Source organism: Planococcus citri, chromosome 3 (assembly GCF_950023065.1).
Source record: "Planococcus citri chromosome 3, ihPlaCitr1.1, whole genome shotgun sequence".
Classification (NCBI taxonomy): Eukaryota; Metazoa; Arthropoda; class Insecta; order Hemiptera; family Pseudococcidae; genus Planococcus; species Planococcus citri.
The window spans coordinates 14,681,788-14,699,748 of record NC_088679.1 but is presented as its reverse complement, the minus strand read 5'-3'; the positions used below and the strand labels follow the sequence as shown (position 1 = coordinate 14,699,748).

At 33.1% G+C, this 17,961-nt stretch overlaps 1 protein-coding gene and 1 long non-coding RNA gene across 5 annotated transcripts in view; one reads left to right on the top strand and one right to left on the bottom strand.

Moving 5' to 3' along the window:
• Window positions 1–17,961, top strand: part of LOC135841273 (uncharacterized) — a 282,388-nt gene that overhangs the window by 36,438 nt on the left and 227,989 nt on the right. The window lies entirely within an intron of this gene.
• Window positions 1–17,961, bottom strand: part of LOC135841266 (poly(rC)-binding protein 3-like) — a 113,478-nt gene that overhangs the window by 36,305 nt on the left and 59,212 nt on the right. For all 4 annotated transcript variants that reach the window (XM_065358148.1, XM_065358150.1, XM_065358147.1 and 1 more), the window contains exons 2-4: window positions 14,358–14,440; window positions 2,212–2,268; window positions 1,273–1,389 (exon numbers count right to left, since the gene is read on the bottom strand). In XM_065358148.1, the coding sequence (XP_065214220.1) occupies window positions 1,273–1,389; window positions 2,212–2,268; window positions 14,358–14,426 (243 nt within the window). In that variant the 5' untranslated portion in view covers window positions 14,427–14,440. The remainder of the gene's footprint in view (window positions 1–1,272; window positions 1,390–2,211; window positions 2,269–14,357; window positions 14,441–17,961) is intronic.

Here is a 17,961-nt window from a genome sequence, read left to right as displayed (position 1 = left end):
TACGTTTTATTCGATCGATTTTCAAGCGTTTTCGATTTTTTTGAATAATATTTTATTCGATTCCAATAACGATGTTTTTTTGTATTTCAGTGAAATTTTGCTAAAATTATTTACATCAATTTTTTGGTATTTTCGGTGATTTTTTCGACGATTTTTTTGCTTTTATTGCACTTTACGAATTTGTTTGCGGAATTTCATGCATTATTTGATCAATTTTTTGTAAAATTTTTAACAATTTTTGTGTGGTTTGAGGCATTTTTGCGAAATTTTTCTTGATTTTTTTTTGTGTTTTAATAATCTTTATTCATTTTTAACTGTTTTTATGGTATTCTAAACAATTTTCAAGTAATTTTCGTAAAATGTTAGGCAATTTTCGAAGTTTTTTCAATAGCGGTTTTTAGTACTTAATTTGATCACCAATTTCACAGGTATTATCGACTTTACAAAGATTTCTGACGAATTTTAACTACAATATGATCTATTTGTCGAAGTTGATAAACTCGAACAATTCACTATTATAAAAATGTTGTTCTCGTACGATTATTTTAGACGGAAGTAGGATCATTTATCACAAGTTTCAGATAGGTTATCTTACTCATACCTACCTAGTACCTACATTAGTTGGACAGAAACAGAGGATCAGCGAATCATATGAAACACTTTGTATGTATCTCTGTACGGGTAGGAATTTGTATAAAATGGAAAACTTATTCTCCTATTGTAATCGCGTCTTATATATTAAAAAAATAAAAATTACAAAAAAAAAATGAATGTCAAAACGGGCATCAAAACGTCAGAATCCCTTTTCAGCGTGAAAAAAAAAGAAAGAAAAAAGGATAGACTAATATTGTGTTGTAACTTTTTAGGAATAATATTTTCATCGTTAGCGTGTAATATAATCAAAGTTTTATGATAATTTCGTTTATGATGAATATTTGAAAAGTTGGCGAAAAGTTTTAGAGTTTTGTATAACGTTTTTGGTATACATAAGACGCCGCGTAGGCAAAGTATTAATAATGACCTTTCCAATACCGCATTAATCTTTTAAAAGAGACGACGGTTTTATATACATTTGAATAAAAATTTCACGGATGAAAGCCGACAGAAGAAGGAGAATTTTTCAATTTTTTAACATAACAATTTCAATTTATTGATCGTTATGGTGGAAATGAATGAATGGCTTATGTTCTGGGTTTCAGAACTAAATTCGCGTTGTAATAATAAGTTACATTAAACATACATTTTGAAAAAATGTAAAAAAAAAATGCTTACTTCTTCTACTTTTGAGCAAATTAACGAGAACGCCTTATAGATAACTTGCGTTGTACCAGTTATCGCTACGATTCTTTCTGGGCACGTTCCATCCGATATATTGATCTTGGCTCCTGACTAGAAGAAAAAAACAAGAAAATTTTCAAACCTTCGTTACGAGGGATGTGGAAATGTAATAAATGAATTTTTGTTTTTTGAATTAAATACACTTGTATACGTTGTGGAAAATTTCTTCGTTTTATTATTAGATATAATATACATTTTCTGACGTCGGTCGCGAAAAAAATATGTAAGCGCGAAATGTTCTCAAATGAAGACGCGATATACCTTAGGCAGGAGGAAAAGAAAGGGGGTAAAACACCCCGAAGAAACGGTGAAAACTAAATAGTGGATGTCTTTGGAGAGGGCGAGGGTAACAGAAAAAAAAACACATTCAAAACGATATGTACCAGGATCGAGTTACGTTAATAAATAACCTCGAGCTTTAGCTACTTCTTGTTTGTTCGAAGATTATAAATCTTTCGAGTTCGCTACGAATTCTTGAGACGAGACGCTTTAGAAAAATGCGAGAAAAAAAATACGTAATACACCGAGAATATCAAGTAAGATGTGTCCGAACGTGGTGGTCATTTTTCATGCCCACAATGGGGTGGATGAAAAAAGGTGTCGTAGAAAAATGGGTATCATTTTGACTCGAATCAATTTCGAAAAAAAAAAATAAAGGAAATGGGAATATTTTTGTACATTTCAACACCTCGAGGCGTTCGACGAGTTTAATTATTTCGCGAAATAGGTACTAAGAAAGCTGCAAGTATAAAATGTAAGAATATATAAACAGATTTTAAATTGGGGAAAGGAAAGTTCGAGGAATGATTCAAGGTTGAGAAAAATAAAATAAAATGTAGTTATATATTTTCAATAAACAGTATAAACACTTACCTCTTCTCTAAATCGTTTAATTATTTCGCCTTTCTTTCCAATAATGCTACCGACTTCCTGGAAATTAAAATGAATAAAATTTAATTGACTCATCTGCGAAGCTTACCAAGAGTAAAATTTTCGCAATGTAGCTTTGTTTTTTAATTATTTATCGTCGCCTTAATTAAAGCTTTTATTCGGTATGTTGTTGGTTGGTTTTTTTTTCTTCCCGCGTTGGCTTCGGCTTTTTTGTTCGGCGTGTATTATTTTTAATGTCTGAACCGACGGTTGTGTCGTGATCTCGCCGAATTAAACTTGCGGGATTTTGCTTGTAAAAAAGTATACAATGTGGGATGAATTTCTCAACCCGGAGTTGTGCTTTTTAAATGGCGAGGAAAGCTCGAGCTATAAGGGAAGAAGCAACCGCATGTAGGCGAAATACGTTGGTGAAAATGGTACAGGCTGGCTAAAAAATCTCAAGTAGAGATAGTGAAAAAAAATCCGACTCAACTATGTATCTGTGTACGTATAGGTACATATGTACAAGGTTAAAAAAAATATATTTTGAGAAATTCCAAATGGACGAGGAGAGTTTTTCTTCAAGATGGTGGATTATAAACTTCTCATTATGTACTTATTACAATTGAGGCATCACTCGAAAAAAGGAAGATCGAATGAATTTGACCATCTCAAAAATCGAAAAAACGACTGTCCTTTCAAAAATAATAATCAAAACCGATTTACGAATAGAAATGGTCAATTTTTTTGCCTGAAATCAATTCCAAAAACCGCGTAGTCTGATTTGAATTTTGAAAACATCTGTAGAAAAAATGGATTTTTTTCCAACGGTAATTTTTCTAAATATCGATCGTGTGAAATGTTTGTATGAAATGTAAAAATTGTTCAAAATAATATGCTAACTTCAAAATTCAAAATTAATATAAATCAAATTCCGTACGTAATTATTCTAAAATCACCCAATTTCGTGAACTATGACCCTATTGCAGCATCAACCCCTCCTCCCCCCTTAACAAAATGCAAATGCTTTTCTATCGACCGAAGCTACCGATTCTTTGAGTGTTTGGTCATTTTGATGTTGGCCCAATGTATCCAAAATAGGTACTTCCTAAATCTTCGACTGAAATTTCGCCTTTTTTCTGGGAATCCAATATTGTTCGAAGGCACCTACTAAAATTCATTTTGATATAATGAGCAATGATTTTCTTAAATAGTGAAAATAATGATCTTCAGGATGTCCTTAACAATACAAATTTCACGAATAACTACCAATTTAAAACACAAAGAAAGTGTCTACCACAACACACTACAGTAGGTAGGTTGGAAATTTTAAGAAAAAAAAATTATTTTTTCTCTGAATTTTCCAACTAACACTCAGGTTTTTGAATAGACAGTTCTAAGACACGAAAATAGCATTGTAGGAAGAAATGATACAGCGTTGTGCCTTTTCAAAATTGCGTTGTTTGCGCTTTTGTTTAAAAAATTGCGTTGCACTTTTCGTTGTGCTTTCAAAATCCAAATCATGTTTTTTTCAAAATCACGTTGTGCTTTTTTTCAAAATTGCATTGTTTTTTTTGAAATTGCATTGTGCTTTTTTTCAAAATCACGTTGTTTTATTCTCTTAATTGCGTTGTGCTTCTGTTTCAAAATCGGGTTGTGCTTCTTTTCAAAATCGGGTTGTGCTTTTTCAAAATTGTGTCGTGTGTGCTTTTTTCGAGGTGGACCTTTTTTTTCAAAATCGCGTTGTGCTTTGCTTCAAAGTTGTGTTTTTTTGAAATTGCGTTGTGTGTGTTTTATTCGATGTTGACCTTTTTTTTTTCAAAATCAGGTTGTGCTTTTTTTCGAAGTCGTGCTTTTTTTTGAAATCTTATTGTGCTTTAAAAATCAAAATTGTGTTCTGCTTTCAAAATCCAAATTGTGTTGTACTTTTTTTTCAAAATTGCGTTGTGCTTTTTTTGAAATCGCGTTGTGCTTCTGTTTCAAAATTGTGTTGTACTGTTTTTTCAAAATCACGTTGTGCTTTTGTAACAAAATAGGCTATGCAGACTGTTACAGCTGCAGCGCTATCTAGTTTATTTCACTAAAAAAACTTGAGAAATTTAAGCACACCACGGGTAATTATATCCGGATTAAAAACAATCATGAAGTGAAATGCATCTATTAGGGATTGTTAATCGAATGTCAATTTCCATGTCGTTAACCCTTTGGAGGTTCTCTACGTTATCAGGTTAGCAAATTTAATTGCTTTGATGAGTGTGATAGGGCGCATTGCTCAATTGGCCAAATCATGAAAAAGTTGAGCTTTTGATTTTTTTGGGGGGTGTTTATAATTGCAAGATTATTACACCCGTGTAGAGAAGGGTTTAAATTTGATTTATTAGGTTGCTTTTTTTTAGTAGGGTTATGAATTTTTGGATTTCAGAAGGGTTGTCTGGAATAGTCATTGAATTTGAGTCTATTTGGAGAGATAGTCTTGTTTGCTGTAATTTGGGACAGGTGAATAGTAAATGTTGAATGGATGTTGGTTCATTTTCGTAGAATTGACAGGGGGGTTTTGGAATTTTTTGGTAGAGGTGGTTGTGTGTGATTTTAGAGTGACCTATTCTTAGGCGGGTTATAATTATTTCTTCTCTTCTGTTTAAGTGATCAAGGTTCTTTCAGGGGTAGATTGTTTTTTTGTGTTGAAAGAGTTTGTTTGATATCTGTGATGACCAGAAATGTTGCCATTTTGAGTGAGTAATTTGTGTAAAGAATGATTTTATATCGTCAGAGGTGAAAAAGGTGAAGGGTGGGGGGTTAATGGCTAATTTTGCATAGGTGTCAACAATTTCATTTCCTTCAATGCCTACATGACTAGAGGTATACATAAGGTGGATGGTGTGGTTTGAATTTTGGAGATCTAGCAGAATTTTGTGAATATTTTGAACAATAGGGTGATCTGAAAAAATGTTTTGAATGGAGATGCAGGAGCTAAGAGAGTCACTTTGTATGTATTGAGAAGTTTTTGTTTTCAAGCTGTGTGGTGGATATGTTCAAAAGACAATGGTTAATTGCAAGAAGTTTGTATATTGAAGAGACCTCATGAATTTTAAAATTGAAAATTTTTTCATTTATTGAGAAAGCATATCCAGTATGTAAGTTGGAGATCTTAGAACCGTCAGTAAAGCATAAATTGAATTCTGTGTAGTTTGATATGAGTTCCAGATAATGGCTCTTAATTTCTAAAAGAGAATGGTTTCTTTTTGGATAATTTCTCAATTGAAAATCAATTTGTAGAGGTTTTAATAGCCAAGGAGGGTGGGTTATGGGTTTTTGAATGAGATTCTTGAGATCAATTTCAAGGTTTTTTATTTCAGAGATGAAGTTTACAAGTGGGTTGTCATTTTGTTGGAAATGATGATGTAAGCTGAATATTGAGATAAGATTTTGTAGGGGATGTGATGGATTAGCTGAGGCTGATGTAATGAATTTATTTGTTACTAGTGATTTTCTGAAATTTGAGGGTAGTTCTGCAGCTTCACAGTAGATACTATCAATGGGTGAGGACGTGAGGAGTAAAGAGCGCCAAATGAAAAGTTTTGTTGGAAACTGAAGGTTTCCAAACAGCACAAATGTGACATTTCCAACAAAAAAATTGAATATGCAGAATCTTTTTCTTAAAAATGGATTAAAAGCATACCTATGTTAAAAACATTGAACAACTTCTTCTTTTTGCTTTTTTGAAATTGTTTTTTAAGTATAAGTGATGAAGAATTTTTAATAAAATTGTGAAAATTTTGACGCCTTTCCCCCCTTGCCTTCATAAATCAAATGTTTAAAAATTTACATTTTTATCTACTTTTTTTTTTGGAATTTTTGATCTTTTTACATACTTATTGTGGTCTATAGGGTGAAGAGTTGAAAGACTCAACCGTCCAAAAAAAAGAATCGCCCCCTCTCCCTCTCAACAGAAATGGAAAATGTTCTGTTTTTTCATTTTTTCAATAATCAAACTTAGGTATAGCAAATGTTGCTTCTGTGCAAAAAATTTCCAATGTTTCATTTTTTTTGTTTAAAATTTGTCCAGAAGTTTCCTTCATTGCCAAAAATTACTCAAATACCTTTTGCCAGAATTGTCGACGTCTCGCTTTTTGTCAACATTACCAAAAAGTTGCAACAGAGTGTCTACGGGTAGTGAAAGTAAAGTAGTGTAAAAGTGCCTAGTGATTTTCAACAATTTTGTTTAAAAAGGCATGATGGAAAATGAAAAATATAAAAATCACTGCTAAAAATGAAAAAAAAATCCTCCTTTTTTTATATTTGAAAAAATTGTAGGTATTTTTAAAATAGCTGAATGGTAACACTGGTGTTAGTAGTTCTGTAGAAAAATTACGAAGTCCGAACAAAAAAAATGATCGTTCGTGGAGGGGAAGGAGTAAAAATATTTTGAAAGGTGGTGATTTTTGTTTTGGAAGGTACGATGAAAAGGTAGAGATTTTCGGTCAACAAATTCCTGTAGACACCTTGTGCAAAAAAGTGCCTCTTTTTCGACAAAATTGTCTAAAATTCTCAACCCCATGACTGAAATTTCGGAATTGGTTACTTTTTGGTACTTTTCCGGTTACTAAACTTACTTTTTTTTTGAAAAAAATTAGGTACGAGCCCTTAAAACGAAAGTTTTGCATCACAGAATAATTTATTTAAATTCAAAACGAACTGTTTTCTGGTACTTTTGTATCACACTGTAATATGTGTTGTACATACATTAGAAAATATGTAAGTACATTTAGAGAAAAAATATGTCGCGTGTAAATGAAGACGACACACGAGATAAAAAATGTTTCAACGTGTAACTATAGGGCTGATTCGCGTGTGTTTCGAGAAATGTAAGTATTTCAATAAGCAAACGTCTGTGCATGTATCCTTTTTTTTTTTTTTGAAATCTGCGGCTTTTATATACATTTATGCATAATATGTATGTATACGGAAGAAAGGCAGCCACCGTGGAGAAGGATTTTACCCGAACGTATGTATGTGTTATTAGGTTTGCGTATGGGTCTGCACCGCCTTGCCTTCTTCGCCTATCCGTTGAAAAAGTAAAGAGATCTCGCCGATATCGAGAGTTGGAGTTTTGTTCGACGTGTCTCTCTATCGTCTGCTACGGAGCGAAGGTTTATGCGAAATTTATATGATTTTCGACAATTTTATTTATAAACTTTTTATATACCTTTATAAAGGTGCGGTACCGTGTCAAAATGAAGGATTTTTCCCGGATATTTGCAACGTAAACAATACTTAGCCTTTTAGAATCAATTTTCCATTTGATTTGGTTTATTTTTATTTCATTTTTTATTATTTTAAAATTGAAACGAAACGAATCGAATTGAAATGTAGCGATGTTTTTTTTTTATTTATCTTGGAACTTGTTCGGACGACGACGATGAAAAATATAATCTCGTGGTGAGATTCATTCGACGAACGTTGCGAGAAAAAAAAAGAGTTGTAAAGTGGACGGAATTATGAACCGAAGGAGAAACATCACTTAAGCGAAATTTTTCTAATTACGAAGCAATTTGTTTGAGCGAATTCTTGATGCTGAAATAATTGATTTTGAGGTTATTTAATTGTTAACGAAGGGTACAAACCTCGAGCTGATTAACATCTATATCTTTGAAAGTTTTATCGCTAAGCTAAGAGAGAATTCCCACAAACGAATAAGAAACATTGACGGACGAATTTTGTTAGACCATTTACTTAGGTACTTACTCCGCTCGCGACGAGCAACGTAGGTATTTTTAAACGAAAAATACGAAATTAAATTTTTTTTTCAATTTAGTTGCTAGATACGTCGCCTCCTCGCGAGCCAGGTCGTGGAAAATGCGTTTTTATTTTTTAATGTTTCAAGTTTTTTCTTTTCCCCTAGCTAGACGCATTACCTACTACATAAATGGTGTAGTATTAAAAGTTTATATTTTAATATCTTTGCAGGTTAGTTCGGACGAGATTCGTGCGATGAAAAAAATTCTCAATTTCGAGTCGTCGTTTTACCTACTTAATCACCGGGTCGAAGGATAGACTTGTATGGCTGCAGAACATCGGCACATTTTGAAGTATAAGGTGAGGTAAGAGTGAAAAAAATACGGTTCTTTGTGTCTTGCGAGTTGTGTAGAAATGATTTCGTGCTGAGAATTTGACTGGGTGAAATCAAATGTGTTAGAAATGTTGTAGATGTGTTGAACGTATAGGTAGGTAGAGGTACCTATATTGGAACGTGAGCAAATTCTACCATAAAGAATGCGTGTCGGTAAATAGACTGCTTGGATTATTTGAAGCATTTGCAGTGTAATTGAAAACTATAAACGCTTGAATGGCTCGTGATTCGACTTGGAAATATTTCGATATGGTCTTTTAATCAGTCGAAGTATATCGGTTGGGTTTCAAAATTAACACTTTGAACGAGATTAGGTCGAAAAAAATTTGTGAAAGTGGATCGCGGATTTTGTATGAGTAAGGAGTTGACTTGGATAGTCAGTTTGCATGTTGGAAGAAATGTTTTAGGGTAGGAAAATTCCACGGGAAGCGATTAAAATATTGTGGGAAATTGATTCTAAGAAACATCAAAGCAATCGTTTTTTTTCGGATTCAAATGGAAGACTTCAGGTTCTAAGATATTATCTTTCAACGATTTATAGAATCTCGATGAAGAAATAATCAAATTCGACGTCTTAATTAGTTGTTTATCGTAAAAGCTGCTTCCTTGATTGACGAAAATCAAAGCTGGATTGTTGTAATTTATAGGCAAAGGTGTTCTGTCACACAAATATGTACATGTGGAATCACGGCTCGGATATATAACTGGTATCTTTGTTTTCCGCATCTTGGTCTTAAGAGTTCTTTTTGCAGCTGAGCACCTACTTCGGTTTGGAATTTCTTCACAATATGTACTTTCCGTATTACTGAATTCATCATTGGTGAGAAATGGTTTCAGAGATTGCAAATATCTGTCGCAAGTTTTAGGCAGCTCGGGAATTGGTAAACGGGATAGTGATTGTTGAAAATGAAGAGTTGGTACAATACTCCTTTGTATGAACTGGTAATCTTCAGTAGATGAGTATTTTGTTCTGGAGCTGATGCGAGAAATTTTAAAGATTTTATCAACACCGATGGTCCTTTTTAATTGCAACATGGTAGAACGATGACATAAAGACAATGACCGTTTGATTTTGAAGCTCAGTCACTTCACATCAAAAACTGTCCTACATGTGTCGTTTTTTTTCTTTAGATACTAAAAATTGCAAATTTTCACTTTGTTGCTCAAAATCAACTTTTTGGCAGAAATGACGAAAAAGTAGGTAAGTATCACTTTTTATTGGCACCAATGGTCAAAAAGTTCTGTTTTTGCTGAAATTGTACAATTTTCTATCGAATTTCATTTTTAGATTTTAATTAAAAGCAATAGGTCAGTTCTGGTTTTTTCGGTGATTTTTTTTCTTGCCCGCATTTATCACTTTTTTGGTTACTTTTTCGAGCTTTTTTAGTTAACCAGAGTAAGTATCTAACAGGTGGTGAAAGTAGTGAGAAAGTAGTGAATTTAGTCAAAAAGGTAGCAAAAAAAGGAAAAAATTTAAACGCGTAACAAAAACATCTTTGAATCATTGAAAAATAGGTCATTTTTGATGAAATTGGCAACAGTGTTAAAAAATGTGACTTCAGTTGAGCCGGTAAATTTTATTCCAATTTCAATTTTTTTGAAAATTTTCCTATGAAAAACTAGACATTATTGATTTTATTTTGTGTGGGGAGTAGTGATTATTTTTAAAATTCTGTTGGATACCAATGTTAGCTAATAAAGTTGATACCTTCTAGTTCACGGAGGTTAAAGTATTGTGATGCACGTATTTTGCTGTGTTCATGGCAGCACATATGCATAAGAAACAATTTACAATTTACTTATTCGAGTGTTTTTATTTGTAAACAATTAAAATACTGCGCGTCGGGAACGTTAATAGTGAGCGTGAACTACGATGGGCACCTATCGACGATGACGATCCCACGTACAACCAGCTAACAGCTATGTACAGTGACATTGTGAAACACAATAAACTTCAACAAAAACAGTTAGAAGAACAGCAGAAGCAAATCAACCACTTACGGGAAGTAGTAGCTCACTATCAAGCCAAGTCAAAAGAGGATGAAAACCATCTCAGCGAACAAACATCATCAACAGATGAGTCAGAGGAAAATCATAGCAATATGACAATAGACAGCATTAAATCTATCCAGTCAAAAGAAACTTACAGTGAAAAACTCAAAAAGAAATGTATTCCACCTATTTATGTAAGTGGAATTAAAAATATTACTGAATTTACTGCAATGTTGGAAAGCATGGAAGAGTGTGAAACCCCTATAATGCAAACCCTCTCTAATGGAGATGTTAAAATAGCATGCTCAAATGAGCAAAGCTTTAGAGCAGTGTATACGACGCTGGATGCTATAAGGAAGAATCCTAGTCACAAAATGTGTGGAATTGGGCACCATACATATCATTTGAAACAAGATATAAACCCTATTAGGTAGTTATAAGAGGGCTACACCCCTCCACTTCACCCGAGGATATCAAATTAGAATTGATTAAAATTGGACATGATGCCATTAATGTCACCAATGTAATTATTAAAAAAACAGAGGTGAAAAAAGATGTAAGGGTAAGGTAGCCTAATATGGACTGATGGCTGATCTCGGTGGTTATTAGCACTACTTGGTGGGAACAAACTTGATCTGGTGTATTTTTCACAGAAAAACACAATGAGACCAAAATCAACTCTCTAAACCCAAAACTCACAATTTTAGAGCGAAAAAAGGAAATTGAGAACCTCAAAATTTTTTTCACATGTTTCGAAAATCCAGCTTCTCGAAAAATTTTCCGGGGACACCCTATAATGTTTTTTATTATTAATATTAAGAAGTGGTGAAGTTTTCTGAATCAATCAAGACAATCTAGAAATTATTCAAGGTACATTACTTATAATTTTTCAAAGTTCAAAGTTATAGGGTAGCCTAATATGGACTGGTGTGCATTTGTTATGGGTTCAGTTAATTTCACGTTAAAACAGTCCATATCAGGGAGCCACGATTGACTTTTCAAATTTTGACTACTTTCAGGGAAAAATTAATTTGTCCTACTTAGAATTTACTCTTGTTGTCTTGATTAAACATATTTTAACAGTGTTTCAGCAATTGAACGTATTTTTACGATATTTCAGCGCTTTTTTTTTTGATTTTTTGAAACAGTCCATATTAGGAACCCAAAATTCAATTTTTGATTTTTGACACTTTTCAGAAAATGATATTTTTGACACACTTGAAATTTCTCAAAAATGTTGAGGCTTTGGAATATGAAACTAGATAGATGTAGGTATATTTTGAGCTATCAATCAAATTTGTAGCTCAATTACAGCTGCCACGACATTCAAAAACAAAAAACCAGTCCATATTAGGCTACCTTACCCTTAGGTATCTGGAGAAATTGTGAGTAAGAAATCATATAAGGTGGCATTACTACTCTTTTATGTATATCTTAGCCCAAAAGAAAACAACAAGACCAATAGACCATTTATGAAATGGGGTTCTTGTTGCACACTAAAGTGAAGGTAGAACCTCCAGCAAAAAAGAGGGAGCTACCTCAATGTAAAAACTGCCAGCAGATTGGTCATACCAAAACATACTGTGCAAGGAAACCCAAATGCGTTAAGTGTGGATTAGACCATGAAACAAAGCAATGTAGGAAGAAGAAAGAAGACCTAGCTTATAGTGTGCCAATTGTGATGGTGATCATACCACCAACTGGAGAGGGTGTCCAGTATATCAAGCAAAAATTGCTGCTATATCTAAACCAAAGATGACAGTAATTGATCGTGTCAAGCAAAGGACCACTCAAAGCCAGGAGCAGATAACAACTCAGAAACCTGAACAAGCCAAAATTGTCAAAAGAAACCTTCCAAAGAATAACAAGGATGAATCGGATGAACCAGTGGTACTAGAAGAGCAGGCGAGCTTAAAAGACATTTGGGAACTGCTTAAAACAATGGATAAAAGAATTTCTCAAGTTGAAAACTCACAAAACAAGATCAAAGCAAAGAAACATCCATCAGTTAAAACCTCACGACTTAGTCATAGATATGTATTATAAAAAATAAATAGAGTAGGTATACTCTCACTGGAGAGACACTTTACAAAATAGCAGAGTATACTCTCACTGGAGAGAACCCTGCACATGTCATGTAACTAACTTGTTTAAAGTCAGAAATATTAGGTACTTATTTAAGGTTTCCTTAAGATTGTAATAAACCTTGTTAAATAAAAAAAAAAAAAAATGGGAAGGTTGATAATTAGTGGACATCAAACAATTTCCTGAACTAAAAAAAAATTAAAATATTTTTTTTCACGAAATTTTTGGGAACAAAATGTCAAAATCCAATAAGTATTTTATTTTTTATGAATTTTTAGAGTGTCAAAGTAAAAATGAATTGAATAAAGAAATAAGGGTAAAAATATCGGTACCAAGTTTATTTTTGACCCTTTTCCAAAAAAAATATTGAAAATGCCTTACTTTTTTAAAAGTAATTACTCTATGTAAATACACATTCATTTTTATTCTCAGTCAATTTTGATACCCTCCCCCTCCCCTCATTGCTTCTCACGCACCCTTTTTATGTATAGAAAAAAGCATGACTTTTGTCTATGTCACATACATACATACAAATAACGAATGACCCTTTGGTATGTATTTATGTACTTTTCTAAAGGGTGTTCTGGAAACGAAAGACGTAGGATTAATATGTGACTATGTGTATTACAAGAAACCGAAAAGCTCTCCTTTATTTTCAAAGTATCCAATCGTTCGTGTTTTGAGGAAGTAAAAATAACTCGTTGAGAATTTGAGAGGAAAAATTATCGGTCATATTTTTGGCATGCGATGAACGTATGTCAATATTTTCTCATTTTCTTTATGTACGTACGTAGGTATTAGATAAACGTGCGAAAAACAGTTCGAGTATTACATTTAATCTTTATGGTCGAGTATTTATGTACTGCATACAACTACAAGCACCTTCACACAAGAGTGTTCCACTTCGTTAAATGATCACGCTGTGCTTTTCTTCCTTTCCCAGAATCCCCTTCTTGTTGATGTATTTTCTAATGAGCTGATGAAGTTAGGTATTCGTTTTTTTTGTTTTTTTTTTTGGAATTTGATTTTCAAATGGGTCTAGGGGAGGGGGGAATTTCAAACTCAAACAAGAGAGAAATTAAAGAATCATATTAGGAGGATGGAAGAGAGGGTGCCTGAAGCAATACGATCGGTACGATGAAACGTTACGTACTGTAAGCTTATAAAAAAAACTGTACACTATACAGTTTTAAAAGCTGCTTACGTTTGGGATATTGTGTTATTCGTGCATCGTATGACACTTTTACAGATTCTTTACGCGGTGGCAAACATTATTAAGTTATAGATTTAAAAATGTCACGTCGAATAAACTCGCACTTGAAAGGTTTTACGACGAGTTCGGTTCTTGGAGAAAGAAAAAACGACGAGTACGAGAAATATGTAGGTAAAAGAAAACCTGGAGAAATATTAACGATGAAATGTATGTTTTAAATTTTTCAAAAGTCCAGAAACCTAAAGACAGTACCTAAGCATACACAGTGGAGCAAAACGAAAAAATAATATACGATTATTCAAACGTTCGAGTATTGTAGACGATAGGCATGAACTTTTGGATAAATTAACCTGACTGAGATATTTTAGGAAAAAGCGCGTAAATTTTGATAGCTTCTGAACAAAAAGAGAAAGGAAGAAAAGGGGAGATGAGGTGTGGCGAACCCGAAAACGACGAGGTTAAAGGATAATGTGCAAATATTTACTCGAAAGTTCTCGATATCATATTAAATATAGCTTTTGGGTGAAATTTTCCCCGTATATTAGAGAGCTTTTTGTGTAAAAAAAAAAAAAAAAAAAAAAATGGAAAGGTTTTCCTCTCCAGCATTTTTTCCCTGATAGGTAGGTGCGTGTGCGAGAAATAATAATTCGAGATGATTTGGTTACATTGTACTACGTATTGGACGATGTGAAAATCTACTCTATTATTATAGCTACCTATTATACCTACCTTTCCCTGCATTAGAATCTTGATTGTAACCGGACAGTTCGAGTCATCTTTTGGTTGCTCTATGTCCATTGTTGGAGGGAATTCTGTAACATGAAAAGCAAAAAAAAAAAAGGCGTTATTAAAATTGCAACGATGCGAATTGCCAAGTACCATTGCATTATTATTTTCAATGTGTTCGTTATCGTTCTATGTATACTACAATGAGCAAAGTTAGGGTGTTGAGGAGAGCAGAAGAGAGATGAGTTTGAGCTGGTATATATGATGATGATGTTGGTGCTTGTTTTTTCCCCTCTCGTAGGTAGAGGTATAAGCAGCATATAACCTTGTTTTTCACATTTATCAGAGCTTTTCCATTCGATGAGTATGTTTGATTTCTTTTTTTTTTTCCTCTTTCGTTACTTTTTTTTCACTTTAACCCCTATTGTGTTTTATACTTATCTAATGTGTGTTTGCCTCGACTAACGAGTATATTTTTCTGCGCGATGAAAATTGTTTCGTGTTCGATTTTTATTTATAAGGTGAGACAATACACGAGTGCGTAGGCTGCGACTGCGATACTTTTGGTTTTATAGGTTTCGTTGTTGGTTTTTTTTTTTAAGGTTTTATAATTTATTTGAAAAGAAAACGTTCGATAATTCAATGTTATACGACCTTAATAATTACGTGATGGATAATGCGATGTCGTTTACCTTCTCAACCGAAGGCAAAAGCTATCTTAATCTTTATGTAAACGAAACCGCCTCCTACGAGGTAAATTGAAAGGTTTCTGTTCTTCTATCTTATACTTTTCGATAGGCTGAGTCAAAGCTGCGAGTAAAAATTGACAACTATTTTTTCCACTTATAGAAAGATGAACTTGGAATTATACTGGATGTGTTTGAAGTAGGCGCGACGATGGCGAAGTTTTTAAAATAATGAAACGTCAGGGAAAAATAATAATTTACGTAAAAATTTCACTCGATTGTTTCGTTTGGGTATTTTTCGTATTTTATACGTAATTAAATAATTGAACGAGTTACAGATATGTAAAAATTTGATAATAAATTGTCGACTTAAGATTCCTTTGAGAAAAAAAAAAACACTTTCACAGTTGAAGTCACGACGACGACGAGAAAAACGTGAGTAAGCTTTTGCGAGTCTAATTTGTAATTCCAGAAATTAATAGAATTTTTTCGTTTTTAAAAATTAAATTCGGGCGGAAATTTCACGTTTAGGTATTGTAATTATTCGTCTTTTTAGACTTGTCTGAAACGTGACGTAATTTTCGAAGGCTGTTCGTTGAAAATTGAAATGTCAAAATTATAAACAAAACTAACCGTATTTTATCAAGGGACCATAAAATTCGTTCTTCCTTGGCAGATCTGAAAGTTTGAATTAATTGAATGATCGTCTTCATAATAATGAACTTTACTTGTCTTTTTAACCATCTGCAGAAATATGAGCAGGAGTAATATAATATTTTTCAAACCAACTTTTGAAGTACATACTTATGTTTTTAATGTTAATTTATTCTGGATTTCTACATGTATACAGGGTGTCCAAAAAGTGCGTCCATTGAGCTCTCCCCCCCCACTCTGAAAATAAATCGAAGTATTGGACACAATTTTTAAAATTTTAAACTTTCTGGTTCCAACTTCCCAGCTTGGTCCCTACGTAGGTAAAAGTGGCTCATATGCTTATTTTAGCCCGTCCCCCCTGAGGACTACCTAGTGTGGCTCTTACTGCATTCACTTACTAAAAAATGTTCGCGATTTTTTCTGCTCTCATGCCCTAAAGTTGTTAGTTCTTATAGAGAAAAAAAAAACGTTGAAAACTGAAGTAAAATCAACTAGTGATGGGAATCTCCCTCCCCCTCCCTGCACAGTTTTCAGAAAACAAGAAAAGTTGAAAAAAATTGAATTCACCGTTTGATAGCTTAAACTCAAGACCCCCCCCCCTCCCGCAAAAAAACCACTGGAAAATCCCAGTCATTTCAATTTGACGAATTGAGCATTAAGTTACCCAACGTTGATTGGGAGGGGGAGCGAGTGGCGTTTTTTCTTGAAAAGGAGACTACTTAAAGAAAATTCTGATCCAGCAACGATTGAAATTTTTTTCAAAAATTATCAACTTTTTATCATTTTTTCATACTTTGTGAGCCTTTAATACATATTTAAAGGATCAACATTGTTTCAAGGTACCAAAGTTTTTTTTTTTTTTTTTTTTTTTTTTTGAGATGGGAGTTACTCAAAACTTTTGTCCGTGAAATGGATAATTTTTTAAAAAATTTTACAGGTTTCAATTTCGATTGATTTGTTTACAAATTTGTGGGAGTTTTATTAACGCGAAAATGAAGTACGTAACTATTTTTAAAAAAAAATTCATCGGTTTCGATTTACTCTTTTTTTTCAGCTTTGTGAGGGCTTTCGTAGCAGGAACTGGGAAGCCAACATAGTTTGAAAGACTGGAGACTGGAGGAAGTTTTTTCTCGAGGGAAAAAATTATTTAGGAAAATCCTGATGCGAAAATGGCAAATTTTTACAATAAGTTGGCTTTTTTAAGGAGGAGGGTCCCTCTTGACATGATTTTTTTTAGATAGAGGAAAAGTATAAAGTAGGGAATTTCATAATTCGATTTACATAAGAACTGCAGAGGGTGGTAAGTAAAAAATTCCAACTTTATGAAATGAGATACACTCTAAATTAAGTATCAAACGAAAGAAAATCGAAAGTTTTTCTAAAAGTCAGCAACGTGGAGCAATTTGTACTTTGGACTTGGGAGAAAAGAAATAAACTTTTTTTCCTGTGTTTTTTTTTTACTTTGAAAAAACTTTTTGTAAGTTACATGACTTTTAAGCAATTTTTACCAACTTTAGCTTCAATTTTGCTCAAAACTCATCAATTTTTTTTATTTTCAGTAATTTATTCGATGTACGTATTTTTTTCAAAAATTTGATTAGTTTCAATGAAATATGAATAGTTTTCTTCAATTTTCTGTATTTTTTTTTATATCATAAGCATTTTTTACGAGATTTTGCTCAAATTTTGTAGGGTTTAGATCAACTTTGGTCATTTCCAACTGTTTTTAGCCTTTTTACAATTAATTTTAAAGCAATTTTTTTTGCAATACTGTGGTCAGTTTTTTAGGTGGTGTAATGCTTAACCGTGTTTTTAACAATGGAGATAGAAAGGGTACTGGGTAGTGATGAAAAGCTCCAAATTTTTTTCCAGCTCAAAGTTGTTTCTTTTTGAGGAAAAATACAAAAGGCTTTTTGTCCAACTAATTTTTTAAAAAACTAAAATTGTTGCGGTATTGATGAATTTGACATTTTGAAATCTTTTTTGTTGATCTCACAGTCTCGATGTACTCCCTCCTTCCCCCTCCTCCAGGACGGTGTCCACAAGCCTGGAAACCCTGGAAAAAGTAAGGGAATTTGGTTGGTCTGGAAAAGTCAGGGAATTTCAGAATTTTCAGCATTTTTTACTCAAAAGTCAGGGAATTTTGTGAAAGCTCACCTTCAAACAGATTTTTCCATTTCTCATAATGAAAAAATTTACCTTCGCTTTGTTCAGACAATTTTTTCGCTGGTCTTTTTTGTCAAAAATTTTCAAATTCCCAAAACTCT